Source organism: Trichoderma camerunense, assembly GCF_050948025.1.
Source record: "Trichoderma camerunense strain CBS 138272 chromosome Unknown V8C40scaffold_13, whole genome shotgun sequence".
Lineage (NCBI taxonomy): Eukaryota > Fungi > Ascomycota > Sordariomycetes > Hypocreales > Hypocreaceae > Trichoderma > Trichoderma camerunense.
In genome coordinates, this window is record NW_028145357.1 from 419,281 (window position 1) to 439,069 (window position 19,789).

Below are 19,789 nucleotides of genomic sequence, written 5' to 3' on the forward strand. Positions count from 1 at the left end.
TATTAAATGTCTAAAAGAGACAAGAGATGGCCTGAAGAGTTCTGAAATCTCATGACTTTTACATCTTCTTATACTACTTGAGAGACAACTAACATGCTGCCAAGATGGTTCCTTGAATGTCGATCAACAGTTGCCGATCTTCTTTAAACGGGCTCTAGTAAACAGAAACTCATTAACGGCTTTCGCATATACGACGATGCTGGAAAGGCCCGAAGCAGCCGCAGAGTGTTGGCTTGAACTGTCGATCGCATTGTATATTCGATACAAGTACGAGAAAATTTCATGCGAGACTTGTATTTGGCTCATACTCCAACACTGACATTATCTACGCGTATTGAGATCACATAATTGTGTTCAGACACTGTTGATGAAGTTAATTCGGACTCTTAAAGCATACAAACCCTTTAAACTGTCGTGCAACTGTGCTCTGCTTGTCCGCTTAGTATTGTTCTTACATGAGCAAGCCCATTCGGACCGAATGCCGATCTTAAAAACAAGCTTCTCTTTATGGTAACGCCAGGAAAATGGACCCGTGCTGACGGCCCCTGAGTTCCATGTTGATCGTACACGCGTTTTTACAGCACATCCGCCTTGTATTTCTAGCTCCTAGAATAGTGGCAGTTGACATTCCCACATTGCGCTTTGATCGAGAAAAATGTCAACTTGCCGTCGGCTTTAGCCCCCTAGTTCAACTTGTAGATGATGGGCGCCGGGTTTATACAAAAACGCCGACTCTCCACTTCTCAGGTCCTTATTGACATGAACATGTCAGATACAGATGAAGGTGGGCCAATGCTTTTCTCTTCATCGGACGAGAGCGAAGACCGGGGGTTCCAGTTTTCTTTATACGAATTGCCGGTATGTGCGAATAACATCATGCTGAATCATGTTTCATCAATGGAGCTAAGAGTGTTCTCCTTGATGAAGGCACTAAAGCCGTTGTTGGTGTTAGATGTATCCATTTCATAGAATGCTGACATTGTTTTCTCAATTATGCTTTTTCGTTTCTTACCTCTTACCCCTTTACATTTTGTTGCCAAGTGCAAAGTGGGTGTGTTCAAACATCGAATTACGAGGTGATTAGTTTCTTTAATCCATGCAATTGGGAACACAACTGCCGGATCGAGAACTACTGCCTATGCTAGCATTACTTGCATCTCGTACTTTTACGTAGTTGTCAGCTTACTGCCGCGAGGTCTGGCACTCGTGATCGCATCTTGTTATATAAGTAAGCCATTTGTCTCGTCAAAACAACACGCATTGTTACCTTTTTTGGAGACAGCATTGACTGAAACACTCCAGTTTGCAATTAGGACATACAACACACAATGTCTCTGAAAAGTTACGTCCTCTGGCTGGGAGCCTCCGCTGGCGTCATGGCCCAACATCCCTTGACACCCAATGGCCGAAAGGCTGGATCTGCGGGTGATACTGCTCTGGCTTTCTGGAAAGATCATTTGAGTTGGTGGCATGACTGGACACCAGCTCCCTCAAGCCCCAAAGGCGCCGGCCTTGTTCCCGTCTCTATGCTTTGGGGTGGTGGCAACAACGGGCAGAAGGACGCCCAGAGACTGCAGCAGTTTCAACAGCTCACTACCACGCCAGCCTACGTTATGGGTTTCAACGAGCCGGACTGCTCTGGAGCCGATATTTCCGCAGATATCGACGTCAACAGAGGAGTCAGCCTGTGGAATAGCTTGATTGCTCCGATGGGCCAGAAGGGAGCTCTGCTCGGCAGCCCTGCCATGTGTCGCCAGAAAGACGAGTCGTGGCTCAAGCAATTCAACCAGCAGTCGCTCGCCAGAAGCTGGGACTTTACCTCTATTCATATCTTCAAGCCAGACATGGCAGGCGTGCAAGCCGACATTGACTACTACTGGAACACATATCAGAAGCCGATCTGGGTGACGGAGTTTGCTTGCGTCTTTGACCAAAACAACTTTACGCCTTGCACGGATCAGAACCAGATCAACCAGTGGATCAGCGACATTGTGGATTTGTTCGAGGCCAACCCGCATATTCTTGCGTACGCATACACTGATGGTCTTGGCTTGGGAACTGCTTGGCCTCCTGTGAAGAGTGATGGAACTCTGTCTCAGTCGGGTCAGGCGTATCTGAATGCCATCAGCAGATATCATTAAGTAGTTAGACTTGAGTTGAGAGCTGGGTCATTGAGAGGAAAACTATTTCATAGTAGATGGTGATGTCTGCCGCTTTGGAGTACGTAGTATAGAATAAATTAAAAGCCTGAACCTTTAGTTTTCTTCAACCTGTTTTGAATGGCATCAATTTCACAGCATTTTTAACTCCACCCAAGGGTCCGTCTGCTGCGTGTAGTGGGGCAAGAAGAGATCAATAGCCAATAGCAACACAGAGCGTGAATACGATGCTCTAGATGAAATAACATTGCTCAGAAGAAGGGTTTTCCTATAAGCTTCTCTTTGTTATGAGAGATGTTTTTGATGAAAGGGCTTATGAGGCATCTTGGCACTATAGAAAGATGAAGTTGTTGTTGCAAGCCATTAGAACTGCGACAACCTTTCGATCTCCTTTGCAGCACGCTTGGCGGTTATTCCTGGACGATAAGTCTCATCTTCCAATGGAAGTAAGAATACCTCATTCCAATTCTATCTCAGTTGTTTGTATGAAATATATTCAACACTGATCTATCATAAGCTAGTCATTTCTACCGACGTCGCGGCCATTGAATCTTCTCCATCCTTTGCCCCCGTCGCTTTCGAATCAGTGAGATGGCTAACATTTCTAATTACCAAGATAAGAAAAGCCCACAAGATCCCTTAAACTCCACAGCCACTCAAGCCCGCAATTATCTCGTTAAATATCCAAAGCCACAATCTTTCCACCTTCAACGAACGTTGCATTGACGGTACCGGTGGTGGTAACATAAAGCACATGCTTATCTCGAATCGTCCTGCCAAAGTGGACTGAAGTAGCTCCCGCAACGAGGCTTGAGTTGATGTTTCCGGCGATAACTTTGTTTTCGCCATCTAGCTTTATCTCGGTGATCACGTTCGCTGGGTTGCCGGCGACATATGCTGCTTGGGGTGTAACTGCAAAGTCATCACCGAAAACTCCTGTAAGAATGGTCTTGTACTCTCCGGTGGCGCATCCAGATTTGCTGACAGGCACGCGTCCAAAGAGAGGGTCAAAGGAGTTCGTGTAATAGACATAACCGTCGAGATAGCGGATTCCGTTGACGCCGATAGGTAGCGGAGCTCCTGGCGCAGGCTTGAACACATCGTTCTCAAGCGCCACCTTGTATTTTCCAGTGTGCGTGTCTACACTGTAGACGACACCACCAGCTGAATCGGCAGTAAGGATGGTATTGGGGGTGGATTCAAGGGTAGTCATGCCATTCAGAAACTGAGCTTCAGGAATGTCGGTAACCTTTGAGATTTTGGTCTGCTCGTTGTGAAAAGCTACCTGCCAGACCGACCACGACCCTGGAGAGAGACCAGTTTCAGCAGAGAAGTTGCCTGCATTGAGTGTGAACACATCCGGAGACACTTCTGTTATGCCTAGAAGAGCCAGGTTCCCGGAGAAGTGATGGATCAACTTTGGACTCTTTGGGTTGAATGGATCGATTTCATATAGTTCAGGCGTGGAAGTCAAGGTGACGAGGAGATTTCCATTGGACCTGACGGCCATGTTTTCGACTGTTGTTCCATTGGGGAATTGATGGATGAGGCGATGGTCCTTGACCGTTGTCCAGGGACTCCCGTATCTGGGGTTTATGACGGCGCCAGTTGCCACTGAAGCAACCAATGCTGAAAATGTGAAAAAGAAGTTGGAGTGCATGATGATAGTATTAATCAAGTGTGAATATTAAGTTGAGATCTAGAGCAAGAAAAAAAGCAATTGATACCTGCATTATTACCTGATATATATACACATGTATGTGTAGGTAGTTGTAAATAGCTATAGAAGCCCGGCAAATATCTCGGCCCCGAGACGGACCAATCCTTTCGAATCCTTATGCCTCTTGCTGCGCGCAATACTGCTCTAACCGGATACAAGCCCCGAAATCCTGCATGTTGACGGCGCAATGAGCCTACGTCGTCGTGAACATAGGTAGCATCAGAATTGAGCCAAGAAAGCAGGCGATTTCTAAGCAGTCTTGCAGCATGAGAGTCATCAATTAAGAAGGGATTCGGTCGTTGTGTGAGTTTGTCCGTCTCGGACTTCGGACATCAATGTTCGGCACATTTGATCTGACAAGCTTGGCTTACATACGTACAAATCTAGGAACAGAATAGTCTAATCTCTGAATAGACCATTAATAGTTCCGGGGCATTCAGCTGAGACGCGCGCTAGATTACATATTGCGTTGACCAATGCGGTTATGTCGTTATGCTGCGGCAGACTATAACTCCATGTCTTTCTGCTATACCATTCAAGGCGTTGAGTTATGCTTAGATATTTGACGCTAGAGGCACTTGTGGTATTTTCTGACCACATAGGCTTGGTTGCTGACGCTAACTTATTCCGAGAATGACAGTTTCTACGGGTTTACCGCTCTAAGGGCCTATCTGCGAACGCTGGACAAGAATTCTCCCCTGTGGTTTAGACGTCTATTACACAATTTATCATCTTGGGAAACTTTCGCGAGCATCGTATTGATGAAACCGAGGTAATATCTATCTTTACGGTTAGCTTACACAGAACTTTTGCATCACTATTTCACTACATGTAGTTGCTCCGTTAAGTCCGTCAACGTAAGGCCATATTGAAAATTTCTTAATTCTTGTTGACAAAATCATCAGACGGTCTCTCATCCCACATCTACCCGATCCAATTCACCGTAAATGCCTTTCTTCACAGCCTCATCCGCCCAGCACATGTCGACGGCATTCCTCGCCAGCTGCACCATTTCTCGCTTCGTCAACTCTCCATAATGATACGCCTTTTCCTGGTTGCCGTCGATCCAGACATCGTGCATGTACACGGGATCGTCACTGTTGATGCAGAACTTCACCCCTTTGTCAAGCAGCTGTCGTAGCTTTGGGAAGAGAACCTCCGTTGCGGTGCGTCGGTGGTAGGCGTGTGGACAGAGAGTCAAGCCGACATTTCGGTCGACAAGACCGGCGATCAGCTCATCTCGGTCGAGCACATCAAGGCCGTGGTCAATCCTCTCTATTTGCACGTCAAAAATGGCCTGGCGGATGTGTTCGTGCGTGTCCTTTTGTCCAAAGTCGCAATGCGTCGTGATGTGAAGGCCGTCTGCTTGAGCTCGCTCAAATGCCTTCTTGAACAGTATCGGAGGCCGTTCATAGGCGTTGCTGGCAAGACCAACTGCGTGGAACAGACCATGTCCAGACTTGGCCCACGGTAGGGCGGTTTGATATGCGGCTTCACCGTCTTCGACAGGCTCATCCCGCAAGAAGCAGAAAATCCAGTTGGATCGCACTCCGTATCTAGATGCGCCGTCGCGCTGTGCTCGCAAATAGCCGTTCAACACATGCTCTGCAGGGACGCCACGACGTGTATGTGCTTGGATGTCGAAAAACGGTTCGACATAGCGAACATTCATCTCGCGACATCGCGCCAGATAATCCATGGCGAGATCATAAAAGTCATCTTCTGTTAGCAGAACCTCACAGCCTGCAAAATATGCCTCTAGAAATGTCGGTACATCCTTGCGGCCACCGAGTTCCGGGCGATGGTTATAGGTAACGTTGTATGAATCCAGGAGCTCTTCATAGGTGTGGTATTCCTGGGATTTGAAGCGCAGCGGAATGTTGTTGCGCTGAGCCAGTTTCCATCGCAGGGCTGGCTGAAGTGTGCCTTCGATGTGGATGTGAAGCTCAACCTTGGGAAGAGAGGCAATGAACGGAGAGACTGCAAGCCCGTTCATGGTAAATTAATTCGGAGCAACACCTTGTAATCGCAAATGAACAGAGAGGACAAGAAATGCCTAGACAGAGAGGACATGCGGCTGCGAATTGTTGGCGCTCTCGGTGAGTCTCCGGATGATGCTTATCGTCTTCATCGGCCAACTTTTCAGTATTTCGTCCCAAACTATCCCTGGAGAAGTCAAGGCGTGGATATCATGGCTATATCTCGAGAATTCCCAGCGGTTGAGAGATCTTCATTGGGCGTTTCCGTGATAACTTGAAATCAGAGCTCCACATGGGCAGTAAGCGGACTGAGGCTACTGTGTAAATCGCGAATCCGACGGCGTAAGCTTGTCGTTCAAACCGCCACCTTTTTATCTATCGGCCTAGAATTTTCAACCAGAGCTAAGAGATTCTCATAGCATCGTCTCTCTCAGTTTAGTTTCCCTTCCCCGATCGTTCAAGTTGCTGGCACGAGACCATTGAGACACGAGAAGTGGGTGCGTCTAGGCTTTTAACCGGCTATAGTCTCCCCTCATCTCGGCGAATGGCCGATCTCGGGAGACAAAACTCCTGCATGCCGTATCTTGTGCTATCTCGCCGCATTCCAAGATAAGCGTGAGGGGAAACGCGGTGCGATAGGAGGACGGCGTCTTCCAGAGATCGACTGGCTGCATATGCACATACATATATACATAAAGGTTACGCGCATTCAATGAGCGGCCAATATGATTGCGCTTCTCGTGAAACCGAGCCGTTACTGGGTAGCCCCATTGACGTTGACGCCGAGATGACTTCTTCAGCTCAGGAAGCGTCTCGCATGGAGACGGGCGCGGATGCCGCCATTGCGCGTCGCGTGGTGAAGAAGATTGACCGAGTCATTATTCCTCTGCTCTTTGTTACTTATATGCTCAACTTTATGGACAAGGTCATCTTGTCGAGCGCCGCCGTGTTTGGTTTACGCGATGATACGGTAAGACACCAATTAAAACACCCACTACAACTACATGTATGTATGCATAACTAACGTATTGATGTTTACCATTGCAGCATCTTGTAGGACAGCAGTACAGCTGGGTTAGCAGCATCTTCTACTTTGGCTATCTCATCTGGGAGTATCCCACCACTATCCTCATCGCCCGTCTCCCTACCGCCAAGTATCTCACCTTCAACACCCTCGTATGGGGCGCCGTTGTTGGTCTGACAGCAGCATGCACCAACTTTGGTGGCCTCATGGCCGTGCGGTTCCTGCTGGGAATGGCAGAGGCCACCATCACGCCGGCTTTTATGTTTCTGACGTCGACCTGGTACACTCGAGACGAGATGCCGACGCGCGTGGGCATTTGGTTTGCCGGCAACTCCATCGGTGGCATCGTGTCTAGCTTGATTGCCTTTGGCCTGGGACATGTCAAGGATGATGTGCATCCGTGGCGGTGGATGTACATCACCCTCGGCGTTGCGACATTCCTCTGGGCCATCCCCATGTTCTTCTTTCTCCCGGACAGCATCTCCAAGGCCAAATTCCTGACGCCTGAGGAGCGCCAGATTGCAGCTGATCGCACAGTCATTGCCGGCACGGGGGCTACAGAGAATTCACGGTGGAGATGGGATCAGTTTATCGAATGTCTCATCGACCCTAAGACGTGGCTCATCTTTCTCATTACAATCGTCGGCCAGATGCCCAACAGCGGCACTCAGAGCTTCTCCAACATCATCATCGGTTCCTTCAACTTCACCTCATTGCAGTCCACTCTCATCAACATCCCCTACTCTGTGCTTACAGCAGGCATCATTGCGGGCTCCGGATGGCTTGCAGGCCGTTATCGAACCCTAAACTGTTTACTCATTGTCCTTATCCTCATTCCATGTGTTGTCGGTGCGGCTGTCATCTACCGCCGTGATAGCGTGCCTCATGGTGTCCAGCTGTTTGCCTACTTTCTTCTATCTCCTGGGCCCGCGGCTATGCCTCTCACAATGGCCCTTGTCCAGTCCAACTACCGCGGCGTCACCAAGAAGATGACCGTTACGGCTATGCTCTTCCTAGCGTACTGTGCCGGCAACATCTCTGGCCCTCAATTCTTTCGCGCATCGGAAGCTCCGACATATAAGACTGCTTTCAAGACAATCATGATCTGCTATTGCATCGTTATTACCTTGGCTATTATTTTGAGGTTCTATTTGCAGTGGGTGAATGCGAAGCGTACCAGGGAAGAAGGCTTCGTTGGAAACGCCGGAGCGGCTGGAGCTGTGGCTGATGGCAAAGTGTCTGATGTACTGGACGGCAAAGATGTTGCTGAGGCAGTTACGGAGATTCAGCTGAGGCCAGAGGATTACGAGGATGTGACGGACTGGAAGACTGTTGGTTTCAGGTACCGGCTGTAGCTTTCACTCCAATATTATGTTGCCATTCGGCAAAATTCCTTGTCTATGTAATTGCCATATGCCAGTAGACATGAAGGGGCTGCAAAAATTTCGCGAATATGCTTTATATGAAGCTGATCCGCCTGTCGCTTGTCTAACTCTTGCAATGTAGTTACAGTATGTTTATCTTCTACTCTGTTTTCGATAGTTCCTCCGAACTGTAGTCGATAAGAGGTTCAGCCCCTGCAACAATATTGTGAAAATTGCCCAATGTTATCGTTGCCACTTCTTTACTCTTATCAAGAAAGTTATCCTCATCCGGCGCAATGTCGCTAGCATAGTAAGGATCATTAAAAGCATTTATATAGTGCTCCAAACTCGGGATCTCCCATATCACAGCACCGTCATGTTCCATGATGGTGAGAGGGAGTGGCATCTCCTTCAAGGGCTGGCGCAGGGAACTGGGGGTGTGAATCTAGATGCTGTCAGGCAGGCTACTTGACCGGTGATCCCTCTTTGATGACATGGCTTACCTGCGTGTAGCCGATGATGCCATTCTTCTTGGCCCAGTATGCAATCTTGGGTGCATGAATATTCCTCCAGTGATTATAGAATTGCTCTTCTGTAAGATCAGGGCGACGCCTAATAAAGGCAATCATGTATAGTGTAGAACTCATCACGATTGAGCTTTAGGACGTAGAGTTGTGGTCGTTATAGAAGTTGGATACGAGATGCTGTTTGATTGAAATATATTGCTCGTTATTGCAGTTGTAATTATATACGTGTGCTTCTACATGGTTTATAGTCATTGGAGCATACCATCGACCGGGCTTCGGCCGAATGTTCAATGTTTGCGAAATGAGGCGTTTCCATAGTGCGATCGTTGTTCCGCCGAGCTCGGCCGAATTCCAATGCTTAGAGAATACGACACAACAACAGCTTGGGAATTAAAAGGGCCTGGGAGATAATGGGAAAGAAGTAGTTGGTGTGTAAGAGACGCGTGCAATTAGAAAAATAATTGGATAATCCACTAATTTGGTCAATATGAGCGAAATAAAAAATGTCATGCTCATTGGGGTATGATTTCCTAGACTCTGCAGTGTCTGACAACCCATATCTGGCATATCTTCTAACAAGGCTCTTGACAGGCTGGAGGGAGGTTGAATCCTATCGTAATCTCTTGATTGCTGGAACAAGGATTTTCAGTCTCTGCTCTGGTTCGCACTTCTTCAACTGCCAAGCCTCCCCCCGAAGTCAACCTCTTTCGCACCGACTACTCTAGGGCTTCACTCGTATCGGCCTTCAAGGGCCAAGATGCGGTTGTTAATACCATCACGATGCCCGATTTCGAGGAGCAAAAGAACATCATTGACGCTGCCGTCGAGGCAGGTGTCAAGCGATTTATCCCGTCTGAGTTCGGGATTGACACATCTAACGAAAAAGCTGTCGAGATCATGACTTTCCTTCGCATGAAACCGCAGATTATACAGTATCTCCGGTCTATCGAGGACAAAATTACTTGGACGGCGATTATTACGGGCTTCTTTTTTGACTGGTAAGTTCTTCCGTTGTACACCTTCTACTTCAGCTTGCTCCTTCTCACAGGAGCCTTTTCAACACCCGGCGGCGCGAAGAGGAAAACATTAATATCTGACTAACACAACTCTGTTCGAATAGGAGTCTCAACAACGGATTCTTCTCTTTTAATCTCCCGGCCCGTACGGCAGAACTCCACCAGCCCGGATATCACAGTCACCGGTTGAGCTGGTCGAATTTATCTACAGTTGGCGAGGCAGTAGCCCACGTTCTGCTTGCGCAAAACTCCCCCATTGTTGTGAACCAATACGTGCGCGTCAGATCGTTCAATGCCAGTCAAGACGAGATACTGAAGTCTCTTATCTCGGTTACGGCGCGTATCGAGAGTGCACGGGGCTTAGATACGGTTGAATGGAAGCAGATTAATGTCGACTTAGAGGAAAAGGTTGTCGAGGCGCGGAATACGTTGGCACAGGGCGATACAAGCAAATTGGGGTATATACTTAGCAAGGCCATATACAATACTGGAGGTAACTTTGACGATGAGCGCGTGGTTATGAATGAGAAGTTGGGGATGAAGCCGCCGGAAGGTCTGGATGCTGCTATTGAGCGAGAGTTGATCAAGCTTCTACCCCAATAGGCTATTTTCACTTTCAAACATGATCAGAGTGCCATGGTAGGAGTGAGCCATGTACATCGATATTGATCCACAGAATACTATTACCCCGAGTCAAGTGTAGCGCAGGTCTGTCTTATACTTCAACAAAGGATCAAGCTTATTCAATTGTACGTGGTTCTAGTTGCTTGACTCCGATTTAGGATAATACATGGGACCTATCAATTAGTAAGTGTAATACGAGAAATCATTGAGCTCGGAGTTGTGCGACCGACAAACTAAATATACTCTCCATATCAGTGTCCGCACAATTAAACTGCGGCGCGGGCCATCTTACCTTTCAGGGCCTTGCCCGCAAGAAAACTCGACGCAGCTCTCAAGGTTGTTTTCTGACATGCTGGTTCTCCCATTACATGTCCGTACTAACAGTACAGACATGTGGACCCAGTTCGTACTTCTTACCTGCAACGAGTGACATTAGCTGCCTAGATCGTTCAAATGCGCTGCACATAAGTGATCCGGATATCTTTCATAGTGGTGGGGGCGGTTCCAATGTTCAATCCCTAGCCTCACGCAGAAACTTCCAGCTAAGCCTTAGCCTAAGCCAACGGTGAGCTTTAAGGCGATAAGTAACAACCTGTGAAACGTGGAGAAGTTCACCTAACTGCCCTGATCAACTCGCCAAAACTGAAGCCTATCCGAACCCATCCATATACAAGAGGCACTCTTCAGTAATGATTCGACCGCCAAGGCAGCAAAAATCGACTGATGCAATGTCACCGCCTCAGCTCCGGAAGGTCCGTAAAGGGACACGCAGCTGCTGGGAATGTAAGTCTCAATAAACGGGACGCTGACCAAATTCTCGGCAACCCTGCAATTTGTCTTGTCTGACTTCTAATTGATGAGATACTCTTCAGGCAAACGCCGAAAGATTAGGTGCACCTTCCCTTCTGGTAACACAAGTATTTGCAATTGGTGCATCTCCCACGGTTCTACGTGCGTCAGTCAACGGTTCCAAGATGAGACGGGCGATGCATCGCGCGCCCAGAGCATGGAGAGCAGGATGATGCGTGTTGAGAACTTATTAGAGCAAGTCCTTCAGAAGTTGGACTCCGTAAGCCGGCAGAGTCATGATGAAGAGTCACCAGGACGCCCGACAACGATCGATGACCGTACTGGAATTGATGTTGTTAATACGAGATCCAATATTTCAGCTCCTTCATCGAACTCTGCCGTGCTTTCCGTCTTCCAGAGTGCATCTGTAAGAATAAGCTCATTCCTTTGATTTCGTTATTACTATGGAAATGCATACTAATTAGTTTCTCGCCCTTCAGTTTATGTCAGAGATTGGTGGAAAGGAGGCGTCTTCGACAGATGCTTCAACCGTAGCTCTGGATACTAGCCCATCAACAACATGCAACGACACGGGGATGTGGCCGAAGCTGAAAAGAGTCTCCCGTCTACTGTTGAAGATGATGCCCTCCCGTGCCGCTATCGAATTTCTGGATAGTCAAAGCTCGCCTTGGATCTGCCAACTTCTTCGCCCTCTTCCATCTCTCAAGCAATCGAACAAATTTTCGCTACTCAAAACGATGCCACTTGAGTCGTCAACCCTGAGCCACCCTACGGCTATTGCGAGAGCTTTGATGTGCATTGTTATGTGCCTACAGCAGCTGCCTCAGCATGTCGACATCACCCAACTCCAGCTACCGTCGTCACGAGAAGAATACATGGAATCTCTGGCTTCGGTTATAATCTCTATGGTTACCTCCGATGACGAAATTATCGCCACGTCAGAGGGACTTGAATGCCTTTTACTTCTTTCAATCTACTTTGTTAACTCGGGTAGACCTCGTCGATCATGGCTTAACAATCGAAGAGCGTTGGCAATCGCACAATTGATGAATCTCCACCGGATTTATGGCGAAGATAGTAAAGATAACAATCATAGCGAAGAAATCAACATGGCCGAGCTGTGGCCTCACATTATCCACTACGACCGACACCTCTCCCAGATTCTTGGATTTCCGTGTGGAGTGATGGATACGAATGAACCTCTTGCTCCAAGCAATCTCAAACTCATGCAGCATTTGGATGGACACAAGCTAGATGCCTTCTATCTTGCACAGCTCGACCGCATCGCTGCACTCTTGATCGAGAGAGAACAGAGCTCTTCAAGACCAGCAATGTCTTTGACGCAGTCCATTGACAACGCGCTTCAGAATTTGGCTACGTCTGTGCCGCAATCATGGTGGCATCCCTTTGACAGCCTTTCAGGAATACAGGTAGAAGCAATGGAGATTCTCTACGCCCGGTACAACATTCAACTGTGGCACCACCAGCTCGAAATGTCCAACCATTTGCCGTTTATGCTTGACGCATCAGAAGAACGACAGACCGAATACGGCAGGATTGCGTGTCTTAGAGCCGCACGACAACTGATTAAAGTCTATCTCCCACTACGAACGACGTTTGGCATGTTTTCATGCTGTATGACTAATTTTCAGGCATTCACGGCCGCCGTGATTCTCATCTTCAATACGTTTCTACGGTCGCCGGCTGTTGAGATGGAGACTTTATCTGGCCGTACAGAGAGAGACTGGGGTTTGGTTGCCGATGTTATTGGGGTTCTGGATGCAGCGGTCGAACAGTTTGACGACAGAGTCGCCCTGCAAGCGCGCGACGTTTTGAAGCTCCTCCAGACAATTGAAAAGGATCCAAAGACACTACAAGGCGACAAGTTTCACTTCACGATACCTTACTTTGGAATTATTTCCATTGCGCGAAAGAGCTATGCCGGGGACCAAGGCGACGGCCAACAAATGGCCAGTAGGGGCGGTGAGAACGCCGACCAATTCGTGTCTCAAGGGACGGCGTTCCACCTGGACTATTCGCCGACCTTTATGACGACAATTGACTTTATGGGGCCAAGCACGGCGGCTGATGTTGACGAGCTGATGCAACAGTGGCTGGTGGAAGACATGTAACAATACCTGGGTATTATTTTGCGGAAGACAAGGATTCAGCTCAATATGGACAGCTCTTTGGTCATTAGGACTCAAAGTCTAGAGGGTGTGTGCATCATTCAACCCCCAGGCACTTTTCTCTTTTTCTTTATTTTTTTGGTCTTACGTCTACATTATCTTTAGCAGAGGGCGTTGAGCTTAACAATACAACCGATGGAACCTTGAAGTCATACCAAAAGCAAAAGGGCGCTGTATCCATTACTGTTCAATCAAGGTTGTGAGGGACAAGCAGACAACTAGGAAAATAAACAAAGATGGTTCATATTCTTACAACTGTTTACTTTCTGCACGCATGGAATTCGTCATTGCCCTCGGGCCTTTTCAAGGCGCACGATGAAACCGAGATTCTTGACACTGTTTCAAGGCTCTTAGAAGTGAGTCGGGATTCGCCTATTCGTATTCAATTAGTGCATCTCCAGGAACTAGTTAGACCCGCTCGCAACTTAATCGATATCTACTTGAAATCCCACGACGTTTAGTTCATGTCGGACTGCCTATCTGGGAAATTCTAGGCGAGAACTCACATACATAGGCGTCAACATCAGCGTGAATTTATACAATGCAGAGGTTGTTTCGACGCAGGGGAGCATTAAGTCAAAGGATCGGAGTCCCTTTTGGTGAGTTTCGGATCCCAAGAGCCTATCGTAAAACCCTTACCCGACTTTCGGGAGTTATTAGACCTGGTAGCAAATCATCTTTCTCCAAGTCAGTCGAAAAAGGCAAAGCAAACGGATGCAAATTATGACGAATGATGAGTGTGTACTGATATGAACTGTAGCGCCGAAAAATCCCCCTTACTATTCCGAATCTAAATTAAAAAAGTAATAAAAGGAATATTACGGTTGAATCGTAGAGCATGCTACATAAGGGGGCTTAGTTGAAGAAGCCTGTATATCGGTTGCCGAGAGTCACTGTATTACTGATCTCATTGCCTCCGGGAAGGAAATCCGGAATTTTGAAGATATCAGGGGGTAACTATACAGCAATAGGTCTACATAGGTACTTTGCGTGTGAATATTCATTTTGCATCCGGGATGTTGTGAGATCACAAAACCTACCACATTCGAGATGATACTGCATGGCACTGTTGTATGCAGCGCGCTTCAATTGATGACCATTCTAGGCTTTCGTCCAGGGCCATGATTCGGAGCAGCTCCGCGTGTAAATGAAGCAAAACTCGCGGGTGTGTTCCGGTGCAGGCATTGCGGCCCCGTAATAAGAGTGAGCTCACCTTGAGATAAATATAGGTGTGCTGCATACATCGTGCATGCTCTACCCATCGTAGACAAATCTGGAGATTAGTATTCCTCAGCCTTGTTTGTCCTCCCGATAAGAACGCATCTCTCAGAAATACTAATTCACATCTGAGAGAGTACGGGAAATATTACGGAGTTAGTAACGGGGGATCATTAGACTCAGCCGTCGGGCTTATCCCACCCTGTCGATGGACCAATCCTTATTTTTATTTTTATCCCTTCATATCTATATTCACTCACCATCTTTATTTTTGTTCTTATACTATTTCTCATCTTCTGGTCTGCCAATAGCGCAAGCATTCCTACATCTTGTACGAGTACTGGCCATCACATTTAATCAATGTCTCTGGCACCTCATTGATGGTATTAATTTTTCCGTGTTTCAAGCCGCATGAGTTCCATGGCTAACCCGTGCGAAAGCATAGCAGCGTAACTAGGGGCACGCTAGATGCCTTCAACCGCGAGATTGACATAAACAAAGCACAAACGTTGGCCTGATCACTCATCGCCTCGCTCTTATCAGATGTCGAGGTATAGTATTTATATACATCTTTTATCATCCAATCTCTATTCTTGCCCCTCATGTAATCACGAGAACGAGCACGAGCGCGGAGCCGCACCAAGAACCCTCAGCCTCACTGCTAGGCCCCGTGTCAGCATTCAAAACCCACACAAGGGGTAATTCCCATGGATTATCACTGCTAGTGTCTCCCAGCACTATGTCTGCTACCAAACCACAGTCGGCCAAGCCGCCGAACCCCTGTGTCATAAAATTAGTACGGTAGACTAGTTTCTTAGCTGTCCCCAACTATAGCTACTCAAAGTGGCTTCCGACTGCCGATCGGTGTCAAACGCAGTGGGGAGAGAGGTGCTGTTTCTATTTGTCCGACCAATCGATCTGGTTCATCTTTGATGATCAGGACCGCTGGACAATGGACACAGTAAGCCGGCTGTGGCCCCGTTCATCACGGAGGCTGGCCATTACGGGCAAACGTCCAGCTGGCTGTCAGAGATCGGCGGAGTTGTGCTGTCACGATCTGCGCAGATGTCTTTGGTATGTCCCGTCTAGGCAGGACGTGATGGACGAGACGGTCTGGAAATGACAACTAGGGCTTCTAGTAGGGCCATCGGCCCGATGGGGGGCATGAACTGCTGGGCTGAATAGCATGACTGGGGATCGAGCGGTAAGATGAGCAAAGTTCTTTATATAGATGGCGATGTTATTATAGTGAGCACTTCTGACGGCTTGATCACGCGGTCAAGGTGGTCGTAACAAGCCGCCAAGGTACTGATTGCTTCTTTAATACGGGCAGCGTCTCGTTATCCATTCCTTTTTGCAGTATCCTTTTTTGATACTCTCGTTTCCTGTCACTCATTTCTCGCCATGTTGAAGTCACTGGCCTTTGTGGCCACCCTTCTGGGCGCCGTCACGGCCTCGCCAACATTGGCCCGCCATGAGGACCGATCACTCCAGCCTCGAGCCAACACATCTTTCTGGTATGCTGCCATGGACCACACCGGCCAGTACAAGGGCTATGCTCCCCACGCGCCGAGCCCCAGCTCTTACAACGTCTTCGTCTCTGTAAATGCTGGCGATGCTGGCTCTCTCCAGAGTGCCATCGACTCAGCCGGCAGCAGCAACCGACAGAACGAATGGCTGGCATCTCAGCCCCGAGTTGTGTATATTCCCCCGGGAACCTACACGCTTTCGCAGACGCTCAACATGCGCACCGACACCATCCTCATGGGCGATGCCACTAACCCTCCCATCATCAAGGCTGCGTCTGGCTTCAGCGGCAACTACCTCGTCAACGGCCAGGATCCCTCCACAGGCGTCTCCGGCGAGCTCTCGTTTGCAGTTGGATTGAAGAACTTGGTCCTTGACACCACGGCTGTTAGCGGAACCTCCAGCATCTCTGCCCTTTACTGGGGTGTTGCCCAGGCCGCTCAGCTGCAGAATGTCAAGATTGTTCTTGCGCCCTCCAGCGGCGGCAAGGGTCACACTGGTATCCAGCTTGGTCGTGGGTCTACTCTTGGTCTTGCCGATGTGCGAATTGAGAACGGCCAGAACGGTATCTGGCACAATGGCCACCAACAAGCTCTGTACAAGAGCATCTACTTTTACAAGAACACGATTGGCATGTTGATCAGCGGAGGCAACACCATCACTCTGCTGAACCCGACCTTCGATACCGTTGGCACTGGTATTTCTGTTACTGGCGGTAGCCCCTTTGTCGGTATTGTCGACGCCAAGTCGATCAACTCGGGCGTCACCTTCACCACCACCGTCTACCCCTCGATCGTCATCGACAACCTGGCCAAGGACACCTCCTCCGATGTCGTCGTCCTCCGCGGCACAACAGCTCTTAAGTCATCCAGCAAGATCGTCAACTACAGTTACGGAAACACCGTCGGCCGCAGCCCCATCTTCGGCGCCGTCTCCGGAACCACTGCTCGTCCAGCCAGCGTTGCCCCCGGCGGCCGCATTCCCGCCGTCGTTGTGCCCAACTACGCTCAAAACCCAGTCACCGACTTTGTCAACGTCAAGGATCCCAGCCAGAACGGCGGACAAACGGTCAAGGGCGATGGCAGCACCGATGATTCGGCCGCCCTCAACAAGGTGCTCCAGTTTGCCGCTGCTAACAACAAGATTGCCTACTTCCCCTTTGGCGACTACCGCGTCCTGTCCACCCTTGTGGTCCCTGTTGGCTCTCGTCTTGTTGGTGAGGCTTGGGCAACCATCTCCGGTGGCGGCAGCTTCTTCAAGGACGCCTCCAACCCCAAGCCCGTCGTTCAGGTCGGTAACGCTGGCGATGTCGGCGTTGCCCAGCTGCAGGATTTCCGCTTCACCGTCTCCGATGTGCTCCCCGGCGCCATCATCGTCGAGTTCAACGCTGCTGGAAGCAATGCTGGCGATGTTGCGCTGTTCAACTCGCTCATCACCGTTGGTGGAACTCGCGGTGCCGATGGCCTGACCAACACTTGCGGCAAGGCCAATGCCGAGTGCCAGGCTGCTTTCCTCGGCCTCCACTTCACCAAGACCTCGTCAGCCTACGTCGAGAACACCTGGAACTGGGTTGCCGACCACATCACCGAGGGCTTCAGCGGCGGCTCCAACATTGCCGCCAAGGGAGGCGCCTTGGTCGAGTCGACCAAGGGAACCTGGCTGCATGGTCTCGGCAGCGAGCACTGGTGGCTGTACCAGCTCAACCTTCGCTCTGCCAGCAACGTCGTTGTCTCTCTCCTCCAGAGCGAGACCAACTACGACCAGGGTGACAACACTCAACAGGTTCCTCCTGCTCCCTGGAAGGTCGATGTCAACGGCTGGGGTGACCCTGATTTCTCCTGGTGTGACAGCACTGCCCGTTGCCACATGGGCCTTGCCAACTATGTCCAGGGCGGCTCCAACATCTACTACTTTGGCTCTGCCTCTTGGGCTTTCTTCAGCGGTCCAGGATACCAAGGTTGCGCTTCTGGCGGTTACCAGTGCCAGGGTAAGTTGACATATACTACTCCGGATAGACATTATAAGAGGACATTTTGCTAACATTTGTGATAGACTACATGCACGTCATCAAGACTGCTCCTACCAACCTCCAGATGTACGGCATGTGCGCCAAGGATACCAGCGTCGCGCTTCGCCTGGCTAACGGTACCAACATCAATGCCCAGCCCGATTTCACTGGAGGCTGGAGCCCTGGTAGTGATGTTGGCCGCTACACCACCTAGATATCGACATAGGAAATGACCTTCTTCTAATGGAGGAGACGTGATGTATATATGTTAATGTTGGTTTGCATATAGTAATAATTTCATAGCAATATACCAGGATTATCTCATGTATTGCTCTTTGAGAGCTCCAATGCGTGCAGATGGTATCATGCTTATGCTCTATTCTCTACTCGGCTCTTTACTATTTCCATGTTATTTCACTGTGATCTAAAGCAGTCTATTATATGTGTACTACATGCATGCCAATACAATGGAAATAGCCGATAGGTGACATATTACACATGTTACATTAAGGTTCTCTCACTGCTAATGCATGTAATCATCCACCATTCTTCCTTTTGAGTAAGGCGTCAGCAGCTGAATGTGTCGTTTAGTTAATACGAGCCGGACTCTAATAATATTGCGGAGCTATTATATCCGATTAGTGGCTGTACGATACGCATGTAAATATAAAGACAGTCGTCGCTGCGTAAAACAGCGAAAGGTTCCATTCTTCATCCATTACACCCGTTCGGCAAGGCACTTCAAATTTATTCGCACTTTTAGCCATGGTAACAGCTGCGGCTTCGTCTCTTGACGACATTACGAATGATGATCTTCGCGGCTGGGTGGAACTCATAAGGCAAATACGAGCTACGGCTGACGCAAGCATCAAGAAGGAAGAAGCAGAAGGTGTGTCCTTTGATCAACGAGTCTTTGACGACTATCCTTTCATCAAGGCGCCCGCATCACAGGATGTTATCCAGCAGCAGGAAGCGACACTCCAAACGACGCTGCCGGATGACTACAAGCAATTCCTTCAGGTCACGAATGGTACAGGATGGACTGGCATTGGATGGATACCGTCGTTGTGTGGTGTTGAACAACTGAGGTGGGAGCAAGCGGATGCTGTAGGATTTGAATCGTTGCGCGTGGAAACTTTCCCACCCAGTGTGACGTCTCTGGAGGAGACGATATCGTTGACCAGCGAAGAGTTTGATGAAGCTCCGCCGCTGGAGCGAGTATTGAGGATCAGCGATGAAGATGAGGATACTATTGTCTTTTTACTAGAGCCCGAGTATATACGAAAGACGTGGTTGTGGTTGGCCGGAAAGAGAGGGATTGAAGTTAAAGACGCGCCAGGCCAGTGGCTGTAAGTTCCTGACAACTGTCTCAAAGCCATCTATCTTCCTAATTCCCTAAGATGCTAACTCGCTGCCCTCAGCTTATTCGTGTTTGTACCTTGGATGGCAAGCACCAAAGTGCATCCCACCTTTGAAGGATACATGCGAACCAGAGTCAGAACCATCAAGGCGTGATTGAACAAGGCCTCAGATAAAAATTCCCAACAATATATCTTGAACAGCTATCAACTGATGATGAACCATCGCTCGTATCAAAAGATCTCTCTAGTTGTTACACTTGCCT

The 19,789-nt window shown here is 48.8% G+C and overlaps 9 protein-coding genes across 9 annotated transcripts; 6 read left to right on the plus strand and 3 right to left on the minus strand.

Moving 5' to 3' along the window:
* The first annotated feature begins 1,300 nt into the window (after positions 1-1,300).
* Positions 1,301-2,269, plus strand: V8C40DRAFT_280691 (glycoside hydrolase family 128 protein). The gene has a single exon (XM_083221437.1). It carries the CDS (start codon positions 1,329-1,331, stop codon positions 2,139-2,141), a length of 813 nt encoding a protein of 270 aa, XP_083071180.1. The 5' UTR covers positions 1,301-1,328; the 3' UTR covers positions 2,142-2,269.
* A 352-nt stretch (positions 2,270-2,621) lies between these two features.
* Positions 2,622-3,927, minus strand: V8C40DRAFT_250210 (uncharacterized protein). The gene has a single exon (XM_083216920.1). The coding sequence runs from the start codon at positions 3,817-3,819 to the stop codon at positions 2,836-2,838; it is 984 nt and encodes a 327-aa protein (XP_083071181.1). The 5' UTR covers positions 3,820-3,927; the 3' UTR covers positions 2,622-2,835.
* Positions 3,928-4,393: 466 nt separating this feature from the next.
* V8C40DRAFT_250211 (adenosine deaminase family protein) lies at positions 4,394-6,325 on the minus strand. The gene has a single exon (XM_083216921.1). It carries the CDS (start codon positions 5,873-5,875, stop codon positions 4,793-4,795), a length of 1,083 nt encoding a protein of 360 aa, XP_083071182.1. The 5' UTR covers positions 5,876-6,325; the 3' UTR covers positions 4,394-4,792.
* A 320-nt stretch (positions 6,326-6,645) lies between these two features.
* V8C40DRAFT_275938 (major facilitator superfamily domain-containing protein) lies at positions 6,646-8,237 on the plus strand (the record flags this gene model as incomplete). Its single annotated transcript, XM_083220776.1, has 2 exons — positions 6,646-6,828; positions 6,906-8,237. The coding sequence occupies 2 exons, from the start codon at positions 6,646-6,648 to the stop codon at positions 8,235-8,237; spliced, it is 1,515 nt and encodes a 504-aa protein (XP_083071183.1).
* Positions 8,238-8,321: 84 nt separating this feature from the next.
* On the minus strand, positions 8,322-8,984 carry V8C40DRAFT_52970 (EthD domain-containing protein). The gene is made up of 2 exons (XM_083223087.1): positions 8,750-8,984; positions 8,322-8,691 (listed from the first exon to the last, which is right to left on the minus strand). Exons 1-2 carry the CDS (start codon positions 8,891-8,893, stop codon positions 8,407-8,409), a joined length of 429 nt encoding a protein of 142 aa, XP_083071184.1. The 5' UTR covers positions 8,894-8,984; the 3' UTR covers positions 8,322-8,406.
* A 569-nt stretch (positions 8,985-9,553) lies between these two features.
* On the plus strand, positions 9,554-10,392 carry V8C40DRAFT_267733 (uncharacterized protein; the record flags this gene model as incomplete). Its single annotated transcript, XM_083219880.1, has 2 exons — positions 9,554-9,771; positions 9,894-10,392. The coding sequence occupies 2 exons, from the start codon at positions 9,554-9,556 to the stop codon at positions 10,390-10,392; spliced, it is 717 nt and encodes a 238-aa protein (XP_083071185.1).
* Positions 10,393-11,102: 710 nt separating this feature from the next.
* Positions 11,103-13,355, plus strand: V8C40DRAFT_275939 (uncharacterized protein; the record flags this gene model as incomplete). Its single annotated transcript, XM_083220777.1, has 3 exons — positions 11,103-11,196; positions 11,286-11,629; positions 11,703-13,355. The coding sequence occupies 3 exons, from the start codon at positions 11,103-11,105 to the stop codon at positions 13,353-13,355; spliced, it is 2,091 nt and encodes a 696-aa protein (XP_083071186.1).
* A 2,679-nt stretch (positions 13,356-16,034) lies between these two features.
* Positions 16,035-18,379, plus strand: V8C40DRAFT_275940 (glycoside hydrolase family 55 protein; the record flags this gene model as incomplete). The annotated part of the gene is made up of 2 exons (XM_083220778.1): positions 16,035-18,144; positions 18,210-18,379. The coding sequence occupies 2 exons, from the start codon at positions 16,035-16,037 to the stop codon at positions 18,377-18,379; spliced, it is 2,280 nt and encodes a 759-aa protein (XP_083071187.1).
* A 501-nt stretch (positions 18,380-18,880) lies between these two features.
* On the plus strand, positions 18,881-19,736 carry V8C40DRAFT_250219 (SMI1/KNR4 family protein). The gene is made up of 2 exons (XM_083216922.1): positions 18,881-19,514; positions 19,587-19,736. Exons 1-2 carry the CDS (start codon positions 18,931-18,933, stop codon positions 19,678-19,680), a joined length of 678 nt encoding a protein of 225 aa, XP_083071188.1. The 5' UTR covers positions 18,881-18,930; the 3' UTR covers positions 19,681-19,736.
* Positions 19,737-19,789: the final 53 nt, after the last annotated feature.